The 16,989-nt window shown below is 37.9% G+C and overlaps 1 protein-coding gene across 1 annotated transcript in view; it reads right to left on the reverse strand.

Annotated features, from left to right (window-relative positions):
* The window catches only part of LOC102755735 (gephyrin), a gene marked incomplete at its 3' end in the record, with an annotated part of 348,549 nt that overhangs the window by 34,568 nt on the left and 296,992 nt on the right, over positions 1 to 16,989 (reverse strand). Inside the window, exon 14 of the mRNA XM_006760102.1 lies at positions 11,009 to 11,146. Coding sequence (XP_006760165.1) covers positions 11,009 to 11,146 — 138 coding nt within the window. The remainder of the gene's footprint in view (positions 1 to 11,008; positions 11,147 to 16,989) is intronic.

Below are 16,989 nucleotides of genomic sequence, written 5' to 3' on the forward strand. Positions count from 1 at the left end.
CATGAGTCAGTCCCATAGGTAACAATCATTATGCCTACTCTCAAGAGTGTTAGCTTTTTTATAATGGGATGACTGCCCAAAAAATAACTTCAGAAAGTCTTTAGAAATTCAAATGGCTGACACTGGACACATATACAAGGAAAATCAAGATAGAGAGCTGTTTATAAAATTGAGTATGCTTTGTAACCATTAAATACAAATGTATTCTCTAAGAGGTAAAAGCAAATATTTGTTGGTTGGGGATTTATTCTGACTCAGGTAATAGTCTCTTCTTGCTATCTAAATTAGGATGTCAGGAGAACTGAGTGACTTTTGGATGTAAGAGGGATAAGCATGTTAATTTCTCAAGGTCACTTATCAGAATGATTCCACAGTTGTAAAGTTCCCTGTGTAGTTATTTCTAAGAAGGCTTTGGAGGAAGTCAAGGGAAAATTGAGTTCAGTGCTCCAGGAAATTGATTCCTTGTCCTCACTTTGGCTAACCAGGACACTATCAGTTTATATTTCAGGAATGCAGGAAGGGTGTCGTAGATGACATAAATTTGAAAAGAAAGATACCACTCAAGATTTCCTAATATAAAACATGGATATAACTCAGTTTTGTATACTATATATAAAACATTTAAAAATCACCATCACATTTAATCTATGTGAGAGGCTACTGAAGGATCTTTTTGACTTAACAGCTATCAGTTATGCTTACAAAAATAGTTGAGAAGGCAGACTTGATACATATACTTACTCTGGCCAAATGACCATTGGTAGGAACAACATTAGTTAAGTCCAAAAAGAAACAGGTTCAGAATTGGGTCATTACAACATTAACAAAAAAAAGTCTTATTGTGAAATATAATATACTTATAGAAAGCTTCATGATTATTTAAGAGACACTAAACATTTAATATGGTGAGCCTATCCCAATATAATATAATTTATTCCCACATTTTGACTGTGAATTTAAAGACTAGACAACATTGGTACATTATAAATCTAACTTATGTATTATTATAGGCTTCACAATTTTGTAAACTGAGAAAGATTAAATGATTTAGGGGTGAATATCTTTTGGGTAAAAACAAGTACATTAATTAATCTCTAGTTACTTCAGAAGTCATGTTTATGGAATAGTGCAAAAAAATGCCTAAGCTTTTAAAACACGTAGCTTGTTCAAAGAGGTATTGCATTGTGCATTTGTATTTTTCCATCTAGGGATGCTCATTACCTGTCAATGTAATAAGTGAGGGCCAGCATTACAGTTTTACATCATAAAATAAAAATAAGTTTCATGGAAAGTTACAGAATTTGGAAAAATACAAATGTTATGATTATTAGAAATGATTAAGATGATTTAGAAATACAAAAAGATGCAATGGAATTGGTAATGAATTAGTTCTTAGACTGTATTGTGGTTTCATGATATAAATTTTATTCTTCAGTACTACAACTTATATCTGTGTTATATATTCATTTATATCCTACACTAGAGGCCCGGTGCACAAAAATTTGTGCTCTCGGAGGGTGCGGGGGGTCCCTCAGCCCGGCCTGTGCCCTCTCGCAGTCTGGGACCCCTCGGGAGATAAGGACCTGCTGGCTTAGGCCTGCTCCCAGGTGGCAGAGGGCAGGCCCAATCCCTAGGTGCAGCCCCTGGTCAGGCTTAGAGCAGGGCTGACTCGGGAGTTGGGGCGCCGGCCCCTGTCATGCACAGAGCAGGGTGGATCGGGAGGTTGTGATTCCACCCTCAGTCACGCTGAGCGTAGGGCCGATTGGGGGGTTGGGGCACCACCCCCTGTCACACTTCACAGGCACACTAAAGGGTACACCAGTCTGCTGTTACATTTTTCCAACTAGAAGCCGGGTAGAGCTTGCCCATACAGATGTGCATTATTGTTTACACTGGGAAAGCAGCCATGACATTACTGATTTTCGTTCTCCATCTTATCAGATGAAGTTATAAAATTATATATGGAAGTTTTCTTCAGGGTGCTGCCCTCTATCACTCAAGGCTGATCAGGGGGTTGGGGCGCCGCCACTCTCACACTCAGGGCACGGCTGATGGGGAGGTTATGGCTCTACCCCGTCACACACAGAGCAGGGCCTATCAGGGGGGTGTGGCACCGCACCCTGTCACACACAGAGCCGCAGGGTGATCAGGGGGTTGGGGAGCTCCCCCCATCAGGCATAGAGCAGTGCTGATCAGGTGGTTGGGGTGCCTTCCCCTGTCATGAACAGAGCAGGGCGGATAGGGAGGTTGTGGTCCACCCCTGTCACACACAGAGCTGCAGGGCGATCAGGAGGTTTGGGTGCTGCCCCCTGTTATGCTGATCCCGGTGCCGGGAGGCCTCTCAGCTCTGCTGATCCTGGGGCTGGGAGGCATATTACCCTTTTATTATATAGGGTAGAGGCCTGGTGCATGGTTGGTGGCCGGCTGGTTTGCTCTGAAGGGTGTCTTGGATCAGGGTGGGGGTCTCCACTGGGGTGCCTGGCCAGCCTGGGGGAGGGGATGATGCTGTTTGCAGCTGGTCACACCCCCTTCAGGGTGGGGGTCCCCAATGGGGTGCCTGGCCAGTCTGGGTGAGGGGCTGAGGGCTGTTTTCAGGCTGGTGGGTGACTGAAGCTCCCAACTGCTCCTTTTTTTCTTTTCTTTTTTCTTTTATTCTGGGCCAGCTTTAGCTCTGGCTCCAGCTCTGAGGCCTCCGCTGATGAAAGCAGGTATCTGGTTTGTTTGGGTTCTATAATCAAAACACTGTATCAACTCCAGCTCTGAGCTCCCGGCTGGCTGAAAGCAGGTTTCTGGGTTTCTTTTTAGCTTCTATATTTGTAACAATGTTTCCAACTGCAAGCTCAGAGTCCGGCAGCAGCAGGCGGGGAACATTGGTTTCCCCGTCACTGAAGCAAGCAAGCCTCATGTTAGCTTCAAGCTGCCTGGCTGCCGGCCGCGATCTTGGCTGGCAGTTAATTTGCATATCGCCCTGATTAGCCAATGGGAAGGGTTGCGGACGTACGGCTAATTACCATGTTTCTCTTTTATTAGATACGATAATAAAAGGCTAATCTGCAAATTGACCAAACAGTGGAATGACTGGTGGCTATGATGTGCACTGACTACCAGGGGGCAGACACTCAATGCAGGAGCTATCCCCTGGTCGTCAGTGTGCTCCCACAGGCGGAGTGCTGTACAGCCAGAAGCCGTGTTCACAGTTAGCGAGCGCAGTTGCGGTGGCAACACTAAAGATGTCCAACTGCCAGCTTAGGCCCACTCCCAGGGAATATACCTACACCATCAGTTGGACATTCCCCAAGGGCTCCCGGACTGTGAGAGGGTGCAGGCCAGTTTAAGGGACTTCCCCCACCCCCTGAGTGCATGAATTTCATGCAATGAGCCTCTAGTATATACAATATTAAGCTTTAAAAGTAATAAGTGCATAACTGTAAAAAGCATTTACCTTAATTGAAATGAAAGATATATATTTTTGGGAAAACATTAGTTTTAAAAAAATACCTAAACCTGAGGTCACAGAAAATATTTCAAATGAAAGTGAATGATCACTCCTTGTGGTACTTAATGATGGAAACTTTTCCACACCAAGGTCACATGAATAGGGTGTCACTGATAAATAGATAGCACTTAGGTGAAAGGGATGGATTTGTTGGTCAGGATTTGGTAGAAACAAACAAAATGCTCTTTCTATAGTTTGAATAATTTAAATAAACTCTTCTTTAGTGGTAGTTTCTCAATCACTGTCCTATAAACTACAGTATACTCCACAGGGAAAAATATTTTCTTATTGTAATTTCTATAATTTTAAACACGCTCTAGTATTCTAAAAATAATTCCTAACTTTCAACATTAATTGTCCTGTAAAAGCATATTACTACTATGACTATTTAAAAAAGGTATGTAATAAATATTTTATAAAAAGAACAAAAAAGATGATGAAATGAAGCTCCTAGATGAGATGCAAGAAGAAATAAATATTAAATGTAACAATTACAATATTGACCTTGAAGTAATCCTGGTAACTTACTTTCATATTGCTTAAATCAAAATAAGGAAATTCGTAAAGCATTATAGTTTCAAGGCTGCAATAGTATCACTGAATCACTCAATGTTATTTACAAATGATAAGACAAGATGTTAATAGTTGATTTTTAAAAATTAATTAATTAATTAATCTAGCAAGTTAACCAAGGACATTGGGATTCTGTAGAAAAGTGCCGGGAGCCGGTCCATCCTTGCTGTTTCAAGGGACCTGGCATACATGGCATACTGTTCTGAATATGTTTGCTCACCTTCTTGGCACTATGTGTTTTCACCAAGGTCACCTCTCAGAAAGGTTGTTTCCCCAGGTAGGGATTTTCCCCTGAAGTTAGGGAGGGAATAAAACCCCTTAAGTGCCAGGCGGGTAATTAATCACTTTAACTACAATCATGCTTGAGCTACATAATCTTTACTCCGTGGAATGGCGATAAGAAACACCCTAACCTTTGGAATAGAGATTGATAGGATTGGAATCAACTGGTATAAATACAGATGCAACAAGACAACAGGAGACAGAACTTACACACAGAACTTAGAAGACAGAACTTAGGAGAGACAGAACTTAGAAGACAGAACCTACACACAGAACTTAGATGAAGATCCTAGAGACAGAACTTAGAAGACAGAACCTACACAGAACCTACAGACAGAAGAACTTCGCTGGAGAGACACACCTTTGGGGACCCCTGGACCTGCTGGGGTTGGACCCCAGCAGAAAAGGAGTTTATAGACAGAGAAAATAATATTTTTAACCAATTAAATATATTTTGTTCCTGGAAAATGGAGTTAAAGTTTTAAAAATTGTTGCAAATTTATTCCATTCTTATATACATTTGGACACATTATAAAGATTGTTACTGATTATAAAAGAATCCTTGTGTCTCTAATTTTGCTCATATGCTTTCGTTTCATAATTAAATGGAAGATTTGAGTTTCCCTGCCACATACTCCATGGTATGGGGTGAGTTAATAGCGTGCCAGGAATTGCAAAGTCTTTACTTAAAAAAATAGTCAAAGAGGTAATTACTGTAGCACTGGATGCTCTAATGGGAAAATTAATCAATAAAATCAATTTAAAAAAAGCTATTGTCCAGTTTCCATTCTTGGTAATTCTCTTGCTGGTGGTACTGGCAAATCCTTTACTGCCACTGAAATTTGTCTCTTTTCATTTTTACTAATTTTCTTCCCTGTAGTTTGGAAAATTTTGTATATTTACATAAATTTTCATAGTTCTACCAATATAATTAAGAATAGACAGGAATTTCTAAAAATCTGAAATCCTTCTTTGATCACTGCAAGAATAAGGTGTTTTGATGCTATTCCTTGGAAAAATTTTCTATTTTCATTTTATTTTAACTGAAACATTTTTCCCATTGCTTATATTCTGAACCCTAACCTAATACTGCTAACAGAGATGATGGTACCTCAAAATAGATACTGAATAAAAGGATTGCCAAGTAAACTATGCTAAATAAAATGTATATTTAAAATGTGAAAAAGTACCCCAAAAGAATGGAAAATTAAGAATCACTAAGAATCATATTTAAAAATTATACTTTGTTTTAACCTGATATACTGAAATTACTTCCTCCTTTAAAAAAAATAAATATAGATGGTTTTATCAAAATTATTTTGAGATACACTTATAATAAGCTTTATTTTTAAAGAGAGAGAATACATATAAGGAGACATTTAATGTTATACAGAGAAGGAAGTATGAAATAGGAAGATTAGTCTACCTGGTTGCCACATGGGATAATTAGCCAATGTTACAGGTCTGATTCCTATGTGACTTAATTTTACTCAATTATATAACTATATAAATGACTCCCCCACACAAGAGGGCTTATTGAGTACTGTGATAACAGCACACATGTGGTAATCGCCATACTGGGGGAAAAGCACCTGAAAGCACATATACAGAGAACAGATTGGTATTATAATCACAATCTTGGACATTAAGAGCACCATAATTGCCTAGAGCAGCCGTGGGCAAACAACGGCCCACGGGCCGGATCCGGCCCATTTGAAATGAATAAAACTAAAAAAATAAAGACCGTACCCTTTTATGTAATGATGTTTACTTTGAATTTATATTAGTTCATACAAACACTCCATCCATGCTTTTGTTCCGGCCCTCCGGTCCAGTTTAAGAACCCATTGTGGCCCTTGAGTCAAAAAGTTTGTCCACCCCTGGCCTAGAGGTTATGATTACATACACACACACATACAAACACACATACACACATACCATGAATACATAGAGGGATTTAATTGTTCATATTTGAGGAATGCAGGAAGAAGTATACAGGAAATGATATAAATAAAAGGATATAATGAGATGTGCATATTTTAGAGGCATAATAAAGTTTATGGATTAAAGAGTCTAAAGAGATGAGACTACCTGAAGGGAAGTATGAATGAGTTCAAGCAGTCACATTGAAAAATCTACAGCAAATGCTAGCCTAGACCAATACCCCAGGAGGTATTTGCAAGCAAATGGAATCATCCTAGGTGAAACTTTACTGGACTGGAGTCAGTAATCCACACTAATAAAAGGGAAACATGCAAATTGATCATCCCTCTGCTATGTCCACCAGCCAATCAGGGCGAGTATGCAAATTAACCCAATAAAGATGGCAGTGGCCACAGAGCTGGAGGCTTGGGCTGCCTCTGGCAATGGAGGAAGCCAAGCTTCCTACCTGCCCTGGCCGCTGCTGAAAGAGTGGCTGGGAGCATGGGTCAGGGGCCACCCAGGCTTCCAGCTGGCCCTGGCTGCTGCTCAAGGATGGGCTGGGGGCCTGGGTTGCCAAGAACCCGGGGAGGCAGGGTGGGCCTAGAGGCTTGGCTTCTCTGCTGCGGCCGGACCAAAGGCCTGGGTCCTGGGTGCCGGAGGAAAACCGGTGCCAGCAGCCAGGGAAGGAAGGCCTATTGCATGAATCTTTGTGCAATGGGCCTCTACTTTAGATAATAAAAACATACGCTTTCACTTGAAACATTTGAATAACTACCTAAATTCTCTGCTTCAATTCTGTAAAGCTCAATCAGAAATAAGCTCAAAAACTGTAAAAACTGCTGTTTAGGTTACATATCCTAATGGGACCTAGTAGGTAATGTAAATTTGACTACAACAAAATGCATAGGGATCCAGAGATAGTTCATGTGGATCAACAAATGAAGCTGAGCCAAGGGATCTAGCGTTGACACTGTAATTTATAGGTGCTTATCTCAGGGCTATGATCTCAGAATCCCCACGTGGAGAAGGGAAGGGAATCAATCGTTTCCTAAATTTGAAATATGGCAGCTTAGTGCAAACTAGATGATTTACATATATTATTTCCTTTAATAATATCTCACAATGATCTTATTGGGTAGATATTATTCCTATTTTTATGTATGAGAGAAATAAGACTCAGAAGGCTTATGTAGCTTGCCCAAGGTCTCTCAGTTAGTTAAAAGTGAAGCAAGGTAAGGAGTATATTTTATGGCAAGTTCCTGGTATACCTTACTTGCCTTTTCATTATTTTCTGACAGCCCTTGAATCCTCAAGAGGAATTAATGAATTCCTACCATGAGCTGTGAACCATTTTGGTGAGGATCTCCTACTGTTTGAAATCAAGAGGTTCTGAATTTCTTTTAGAGGCAGTAATTTCTGCCAATCTTCAGGCAATTATCTAACTGTAAGTCAGAGACAGGGAGAAATACCTCTGCTGTGGTCAGTATTCTAAAAGAGACCACTGCTTCCAAGTGGGGTTCCAACATCACAGCTTAAAGTTTCCTTGACTCGAATTACTTAAGTCTTTTGTGGAAAAACAAAGATCCAGGTTAGAGATTCTAAAGTCTTCGATCATTTAATCTTGAATAAGAAAGCCTAGAGCTAGTGATCTAAAATAATATCCTAAGAAAACATAACCCTTTCTATTGAAAGTTCATAGTTTTTCCATTGTTAACTAAAAGAGACTGGGAATTACAGCGAATGGTGCCAGAATATTTTAATCTGCTTTACAGTAGCTAGTACAGTACCAAATGTGAAGCTGTAATTTATTCATGCAAAGCATTTCATAAGCAAAGAAAACGAATCAGAAGTGGCAGTCTTACATATATTATCCCTTGTTGTTATGCCAGGTATGCCTCTCACAAGAAACCAAAGGAAGATATTTATAATCAATAGAGCGCTTGTTCCTTAAAGGCCTTGTTTGCAAGTAGAAGCTGAAAATAGTAGAAATGCATTTATAGCCAAACCAGATGAAAACAAACAAACAAACAAACAATACATACATGGACATCTAGGCACTTGCTTTAGAAGGATAATTTTTAATATTCTATTAAACAATAATCCATGAAGTTAATAATAAAGACCTAAATCAAAATTATAGCTTTGGGAATAGAAAACAAGGGATGGATTCAAGAGGACGTAGAAACAGCAAGTATTGTAGAGGTAAAGAATGTAAGTTTAGTTTTGGCCATGTTAAATTTACTAGCAGCAAGCCCTGCCAGTGTGGCTCAGTGTTGAGCGTCGTCCCATGAACCAATAGGTCACGGTTTGATTCCTAGTCAGGGCAAATGCCTGGGTTTCAGGTTTGATCTCAAGTGTGGGGTGTGCAGGAGGTGGTAGATGTTTCTATTTTTCTATCCCTCTCCCTTTTTCTCTCTCTAAAATAATAGAAACATATTTAAATATTTACTAGCAGCATGATTACATTTGGTGTATAAGTCTAGAGCTCAGGCAAGGTCTGGGCAAGTGATATGGATTTAGAAATCTTTTAATAGGTACCATTTGAAATCATTGGCATGCATGAGGTTATTTGAAGTACATGTGCAAGATGTGAAAAGGACCAAAAACGAAAGTGCTAAAGAAAGCTTATAGTCAATGAATGGACAAAGGCAGGCAAGCCCACAAAAAAGCCAATAAAGGAGACAATTATCTCATTGTTTCCCTGTCTCTTCTGCACTATACGTGAGATCCATGGGGCAGAAGTGTTTTATTCACCTCTGTCTATCCAGGACTTAACATAGTACCTATCATTTGGTAGATGCTTAATAAATATTTATTGAACAAAATGAATTATGTTTCTATATATGATGATATTTTTTAAACACCTTCTTAAAGTGCCTAGGCCCTCGGAGGTTTAATTATAATACTCTCTTGCATGAAAAATTGAGTCTGATCTAACTCAAAAGTTGAATGCACACTTCATCTTCATGGGTGGAAGCACTTGACAAGAAATTTAACCATCCATGAAGAGTTTGCTAACTTATAAGTCACAACTGATTTGATGAACAAATGAAGGAGAAACAAGCACATGAAGAAACAAGAGATTCCATCTGACAGCTTTTTTTGGTTTGTTTTTTCCCCTAGAAGAAACTTATAAATGGCCACTTTCAACTCCGTTTCTGTTTTTTTTCCTTCCTTAAAAAGACTAAAATTTCTGCTTAAATGACTTGGCATACTCTGAGATTTTTCTAAAAACTGCTGTTAGGGAAAACTCCCGTGAAATTCCAAGGCCAGAGATGGTTAATTTATGTTTCTAATAGGTAAAGTATTACTTAAAATTTTTTCCAACTTAAGTTTACATTTATATTTTCTGAATATGTCTTGCTGTTGATGGATATAAAAATATCTGAATATTCTATATTTAATAATAGCAAAAACCTATCTCATTAAAATTGATTTTGAAAACAGTTAATTCCTAACTAATTCCTCACTCTAGTGAGCTTCTAATCTTTAGATCCTTTAATGAGGATTAATAATAAACCAAAAGTTTAAGCCTACTGATATACATATTTAAAAGAATGCAAGTCAGAGATATAGGATTAGGGTGAATTATATAAAAACAACTTTTGTCTAAGTACCATCAGTGAACAGAGCTAGAATCTGGCATTTAGAATTTCACTAGTATTAGGCCTTTTAATTTTAACATACTTTGTTTGGTTACCTATTGTTATTTTAAAAAATAAATATTTTTATTGATTTCAGAAAGGAAGAGAGAGGGAGAGATAGAAACATCAATGATGAAAGAGAATCATTGATCAGCTAGCTCTTGCACGCCCCCCACTGGGGATTAAGCCCACATCCTGGCATATGCCCTCACTGGGAATCTAGCCATGACCTCCCAGTTCATAAGTTGATGCTCAACCACCAAACCACTCTAGCCGAGCTCTGTCAGGTAGTAAACAGAATGGAATCTTGAGCCTTAGTCTTATTCCTTTTCAGGTGTTCTGAGTCTGAACTGCCTTGCAGAAAAATTAGGGTGTTTGTATAGATGCTTTCTAATGTTCACTGAAGTTAGAATATTTTATGATCTATGAATAAAGTATTTTTTACAATCAATCCTATTGTGTTGTTTTTATCTGCATAACAAAGATAACTAAGAAACTACATTTTATTGAGATTGCACTAAATATAACTTTCATGCTGAATTTTTAAGAAGGGGGTTGATTAAAAAGTGAAAACACTGGGACACCACCTTTCCATTGTCCTTCCACAAACTGGTCTCAATGAACTAAAGGGCAGAGAATAAGAAGATAGACGAAGCACAAAAACTGAGATCAGACTGGTTCTTCAGTGATCCATGGATCATTTAATGTAGTTTTTACATTTAAAAACATATTTTCCACAAAGGAAAACATCATTATAAGATACTTTAGTTATCTTGCATTTCTAACAGAAAGGACATCAGGAAGACTCAGAGTTTTAACTATTTTCCTCACTCAGTGCTAGGAGATGAACAGGAGAAACACAGCTACTTTATTCATTTTTTAATTTTTATGAAAAAGGAAGCTTTATGGATGTTTTACTCTATATACAATTAAGGCTGATCGTAGAGTTGAGTAGAATTAAGAAGCAAAAAGAATGATGATAATAACTGTGATAATAATTAATAACATTTTCTTTCAGGAAACTGTTTATTAATGCTCTATGAATCTTACTTGGAGAAAAGTGAAAGGCAATGGACAAATATTATAGTACCTCGGTAGTTGATGATTTCTGTCCCAAGCACCGGAGTCATCTCCAGGACTGTGATGAAGGCTTTGTCCATAGATGTTAGAGGAAAAGGAGACATGCGGTGTCTTCTAGCCACCTTGGTGATATCAACAGCACTGTGACCTAAACAGGAAGATAATTAACTAAGAATATGATGCGGAAACCCTGATTAAAAAGTGGGACTGGCTCATAAATATCAACAACCCTCGGTTTCTTATATACCCAAATGAAGAATACAAGGTGAGAAATTTTCTCTTGCCAAAATATAGCCTTCTTTGGTGGAACAAGTTAACATTACCTCATGTGTCAAAACATGGTGAACTTTAAAGATAATACTGCCTAATTCTTTTTGTTTTTTTCTTAAATGTCTTTTTTTAATTAAAAACTTTTAATATTGCCGAAACCGGTTTGGCTCAGTGGATAGAGCATCGGCCTGTGGACTGAAAGGTCCCAGGTTCGATTCCGGTCAAGGGCATGCGCCTGAGTTGCGGGCACATCCCCAGTAGGAGATGTGCAAGAGGCAGCTGATCAATGTTTCTCTCTCATTGATGTTTCTAACTCTCTATCGCTCTCCCTTCCTCTCTGTAAAAAATCAATAAAATATATTTAAAAAAAAAACAAAACTTTTAATATTGACATTATTGCAGGTATTCCCCCTTTTATCCTCCTTTTCCCACCTCTACCCACTCCCCTCCCCCTCCTTTGGCTTTCACCATACTATTTAATTCTTAAATTTCTTTATTTTTTTTATTGTTTAAAGTATTACAAATAGTAGTACATCTGTCTCCTCCCCCCTCCCCCATTTGCCTAATTCTTTTTAAAAAATATTTTTATTGATTTCAGAGAGGGGGAGAGAGAGAGAGTGACTGGCTGCCTCCTACATGCCCCACACTGGGGATTGAACCTTCAGCCTGGGCATGTGCCCTGATCTGGAATCGAACCATGATCTCTTGGTTCATAGGTCGCTGTTCAACCACTGTACCACACCAGCTGGGCTGCCTAATCTTTTGTGCATGTTGCTATGTGCCGTGGCACTGGTCTAATTTAACTTACTCATCACAAGAACCTTATAGGAAGGCATCATTATTATCCTTATTTACAGATAAGAAAAGAGAGGTGTAGAGAGAGTATATGTTTTGATCTAAATCACAGAAGAGCCACAATTCAAGCCTAGGTAGCCTGGCTTCAGAGTCCACGTGCTTAATCACTACACTAAACTTTGAACATTTAATGTGCTAGTTAGTAAAATGCAATACCCAAACTTTATCTTATCTAGGATTTCATAGAAAATTTTCTTTCTTCTGAAAAGTCATAGAAAAAGGTTATTACTTAGCTACCCCTATGTAACCTCATCTAGTCTCATGAAATTAATGTCACCCATTCACTAAAATTCCTAATTTTATATCTCTAATCCCAACCTCTACTGGTGACTCTAGGATTGTAGGCCATGCAAATAGCAGTGGATAAGAATATATATATATTTCCTAACATAAATCATCCAACATGCATTTGGATATGTAACAGGCATTTCAAGCCTAACCTGTCCAAATCAAACTCTTGATTTCCCACCCTCCTAGCCTACCCAAACAATTCCTGTCCTCAGAAAATAGCAACTCTGTTCTTCCAGTTATTAGTCTAAAACGTTGGAGACATCCTTGATTTTTCTTTTTGTCAGAACCATATCTAAACTACCTTTGAAATATTTCTAGGATCTGATCATTACTCACCATCTCTACTACTGCCACAATGGCTGAAACTATCACTTATTTTCTGGGAACTGAATAGCCTCCTAACTGGTCTCCCTGTTTCTATCCTTGTTCACTACAAAGTAGTTATAGTAATCCTTTTAAACTGTAAATTAGATTGTGCTAATCTCTCCTCACACCCTCCAATGACTTTCCATTTCACTAAGAGTAAAAGCTTTGCTAAGGCTTACAAAGCCCAACATATTATGGCCCCAACTGTGCTCACCTATCATTTCCCCCCTTGTTCTCTGTGCTCTATCTATATTGGTTTTTTGTTTGTCCTTGAGCATGCCAAATGCATCTCTTTTCAGGGCCTTTGTATTTGCTGTTGTTGTTGTTTTTTAACTTGGACCTTTCTTCCCCAGATATGACTCCATTGATTCTTCATTTCTTTCAGGTCTTTGCTAAAATATCACCTCATCAGAGGGCCTTTGTTAAACATCCTATCCTATATAATAAAAGCCTAATATACTAAGTGTCCGGTCGTCCACTTGGCCATTCAACCAATCAAAGTGTAATATGCTAATGATAAGCTAAGGTCACTCAACTACTCGCTATGATGTACACTGACCACCAGGGGGCAGATGCTCAATGCAGGAGCTGCTCCCTGGTGGTCAGTGTGCTCCCACAGGGGGAGTGCTGCTCAGCCAGAAGCTGGGCTCACGGCTGGCAGGTGCAGTGGCGGTGGCTGCACTCCCCACACACACAGACACCGAGTGCACGAATTTCATGCACCAGGCCTCTAGTATAGAATATTACCTATCATAACTATTCTCCTTACCCTACTTTACTTTTCTTTATAGATATGTACATATATCTGAATATATGTATATATGTATGTGTGTATATATACATGAATATTTATAATATATACTTATATTTACTTGTGTTTTAGCCTTCTAAGGACAATGTAAGCTCCATGAGAGCAACAACTTTATCTTTTTGTTCAGTGTTGTTATCCCCAATACTTAGAACAGTATCTGGCCCATATTAGGTAATAAAAAGGAAATATTTGTTGAATTAATAAATTAATCATTTACTGACAACAAAGAGACTTCTTAGAATACTATATCTCCATTCATAAATAACTTGACCTTTTCTTTGGAACTTTAAGGTTCTATAGCTCAAAAGGTAAACAGAAAAGGAATAACTGCAGATGCTGTTGCTTGGCTATGCTAAATACTACCCACAACTCCCTTCTTCACTAGCCACCTTGCAGCTACAAGTGTTTATATGATATAGTTCTGGCCAAGGAGATGTAGGAAGTTCCTAGGGAAGGTTTCCCATTACAAATAAAAAGATAAAGATATAAAGTTTTAAGAGGAGAAAGTTCTTGCCCTCCTACCTTCTTTCTACTTGGACACAGCTAGATACGGAAGGTGCTGTAGCAATTTTCAATCATGAGGATGAAAACCCACTCAGTAAGTATGGAAACATGAGAAGAAAAAAGAACCTGAACCTCTAGTGACAATGTTGAGTGCTGACAAGTCTTCAGCTGCCTGCTTCCAGACTTTTGGTATATGAGACAAATAAACGTGCATCATTTTAATCTACTCTACAATGAAGGTATATATCTCTCAATAGTCTGTTAGTTACTGGTTACTGTAATTTATTAAATTTAGTACAGTACTCTTACACCAACCCAAGCCGTTGCCTCATACATGACTTAAAGGTACTGCCTCAAAGACTTTACATTCTAAGATAATGACGCTGTTATAAATACACAGAGAAAAGTACATAAAAAGATGATTATAATTATGATACTCCTTCCCATGGACAATCATATAATTAAAAATTTTTCAAAGCTTCAAGAACCTTAAAGTTTATTTAGTGCTGAATATGAACAATATTTTCTATTCAGAATTTTAGTGAATATTTAAAAAAAGATTATGTCTGATTTATCATTCACTTACAATTGAAATATAAATATTATTTATAACTCACTTTCACTGAAGTCCTGGTCTCATCATTGATATATCATAAAACATCTTACCACAACCACTATAACTGGGGAGAATGGTGGAGATGCTTCTGCCTTTAACTCAGGTTTATAGATTTCAGATTTAATCTTTCCTAAGATAAGCTTTCTTTATGGTGCAAATTTTGTGTAATCTTACAAAAGCTGTCCTTTTAAAATGTTGTTCCTGAGGAGAAAACTGTACTTTTTTTTAAAAAATATATTTTATTGATTTCTTACAGAGAGGAAGGGAGAGAGATAGAGAGTTAGAAACATCGATGAGAGAGAAACATCGATCAGCTGCCGACCTTTCAGTCCGCAGGCCGACGCTCTATCCACTGAGCCAAACCGGTTTCGGCGAAAACTGTACTTTTTAATTGTGTGGAGTTATTTGTGGAACACGTGTTGTAACAGAATAGAATATTTCTTATTGAAAAGCAAGTCTGATTTTCAGTGACACACACACACTGAACAAATATTTATCCAATGCATTTTACAAGTCAGAACAGTTAGGGACTTGGGAAACACAGAGTAAGCTATACCCTGCTATGAAGAACATTACAGCTCAGCAGAAAGAACGGACATGTAAGTAGATAAAAAATAAAAGCAGGAGGTTATGAAACCATCTGATGGCTCAAACTACAGAAATAAGTAGTTTTCTCTCTCCGTGTCTTTTAATTGGAAATTGTAATGTGGGTATCTACCAGCCTGGAAAAATATTCCCCACCTTTAAAATAATTTGCTCCTTGTTTATATTTTTCTTATGGCACCAATCACTCTCCTTTTTATGTTAGAGGCATTTAAATATCTGCCTTCCCTATGTTAGTCGATTGTAAACTCCTTGAAGGCAGGATCTACTACGTCTTATTAATATCTGTATCATTTGCCATATTTAGAACAGTGCTTTTCCTTATACTTACAGTAGTTACTGAATAAATACTTGTATGTATGAATAACAAATCTTCCAAACAAAGTCAAGTTGGGAAGGGAAAGACTCATTGATGCTTCCTGCTCTGCCCTTTTGCTTCTCTAAGCCCTCCAATAGTTATAGAATCTCTGCTACAAAGTGATTGCTCACTGGATAAATAATACAAACTTTGATGCTAATGCCTTAATATTGGTCCCTGGCTACACTGTTTGCATGTTATCACAGGGGCCTTCTGGATATATAGTAAATTAACTGAAAGAAATGTCTCAAAGGAGGAGTATTTTAATTCTCTGGCACATTAGCAGGTTTGTGTGTGTTCTTAACAAATATTTACTGAGTACATTCTATGTGTCTTCCCACTCAAGACCCACTCAAAATCACACTAAGAATAGTCAGCTACTTCACCAATAAAGAAAGTTTAACTTGATCCTATAAATATGAGAAAACAGTATTTGTAACTGACCTACACACAAGAATAAAATAAAATAGACAATAGCTGTTCTTTTTACGTAAAAAGAACTACTAAATAACATTGCACACCTAGTTGTGTTTTATCCTTACGATGTACAAGATGACTATCATATAAGACCCCGGGTAACAAAAAACTGTAGCCAAAACAAGTTTGAAAACCATTGATCTAGGTGACCCAGTGCTCTCATTTCCAAATCAAAAGTGAACAAACATTGCTCCAGGGAGAGCACCAGGGACAGACACAAAGAGGCACCAGCAGCTGGAGGCCTAGGCTGACACAGCACTCACACGTACAGTAGGGGGTCTCATGCAGGCTTCCCAAGGGCAGCCCATTTTTAAAAGGTATACATTTCCAAAGTAAATCTGGTAAGCAAATAGTTATGTTTCCTTTTGTGTTTTGTTTCCATTTTTAAGAGAAACATAATTCCAATAGAGACAATTGTTTTCTGATGTTGGCACTTGATTTACAAGAAGCTTCAAAATGAGAGCAGAAAATTTAAGAATAGTTATCTCTGGCTTCTCTGATTTTGCAACTTACAACCTCAAAAAGCACTTCTGTCTTTAGTCATTAGAGAACTCAATCAGGCAGGGAAAAGGATCAAGACATATTCTCTCCTAAACCCCAATCCTCTTCTTGATTCTGAGCCTAGCACAGAAATCTGATAGAAGAAAAAAAAATTGAGGGAAAAAAGCATGTAGTTTGGTGTCTTGAAGGTAAGGTGGGTTATAGCCCATTCAGTGGTCCATAAACCCCACTTAGGCAGAAGGAGGAAATGAAGAAAAAAAATATTTTTTTTAAAAGTAAGAAGGTACAATGAAAGGAAGTTTGGTGTTTGGATAGAGAAAATATCCAAAATTTGATAGA

The sequence above is a fragment of the Myotis davidii genome, unplaced genomic scaffold, assembly GCF_000327345.1.
Source record: "Myotis davidii unplaced genomic scaffold, ASM32734v1 scaffold337, whole genome shotgun sequence".
Classification (NCBI taxonomy): Eukaryota; Metazoa; Chordata; class Mammalia; order Chiroptera; family Vespertilionidae; genus Myotis; species Myotis davidii.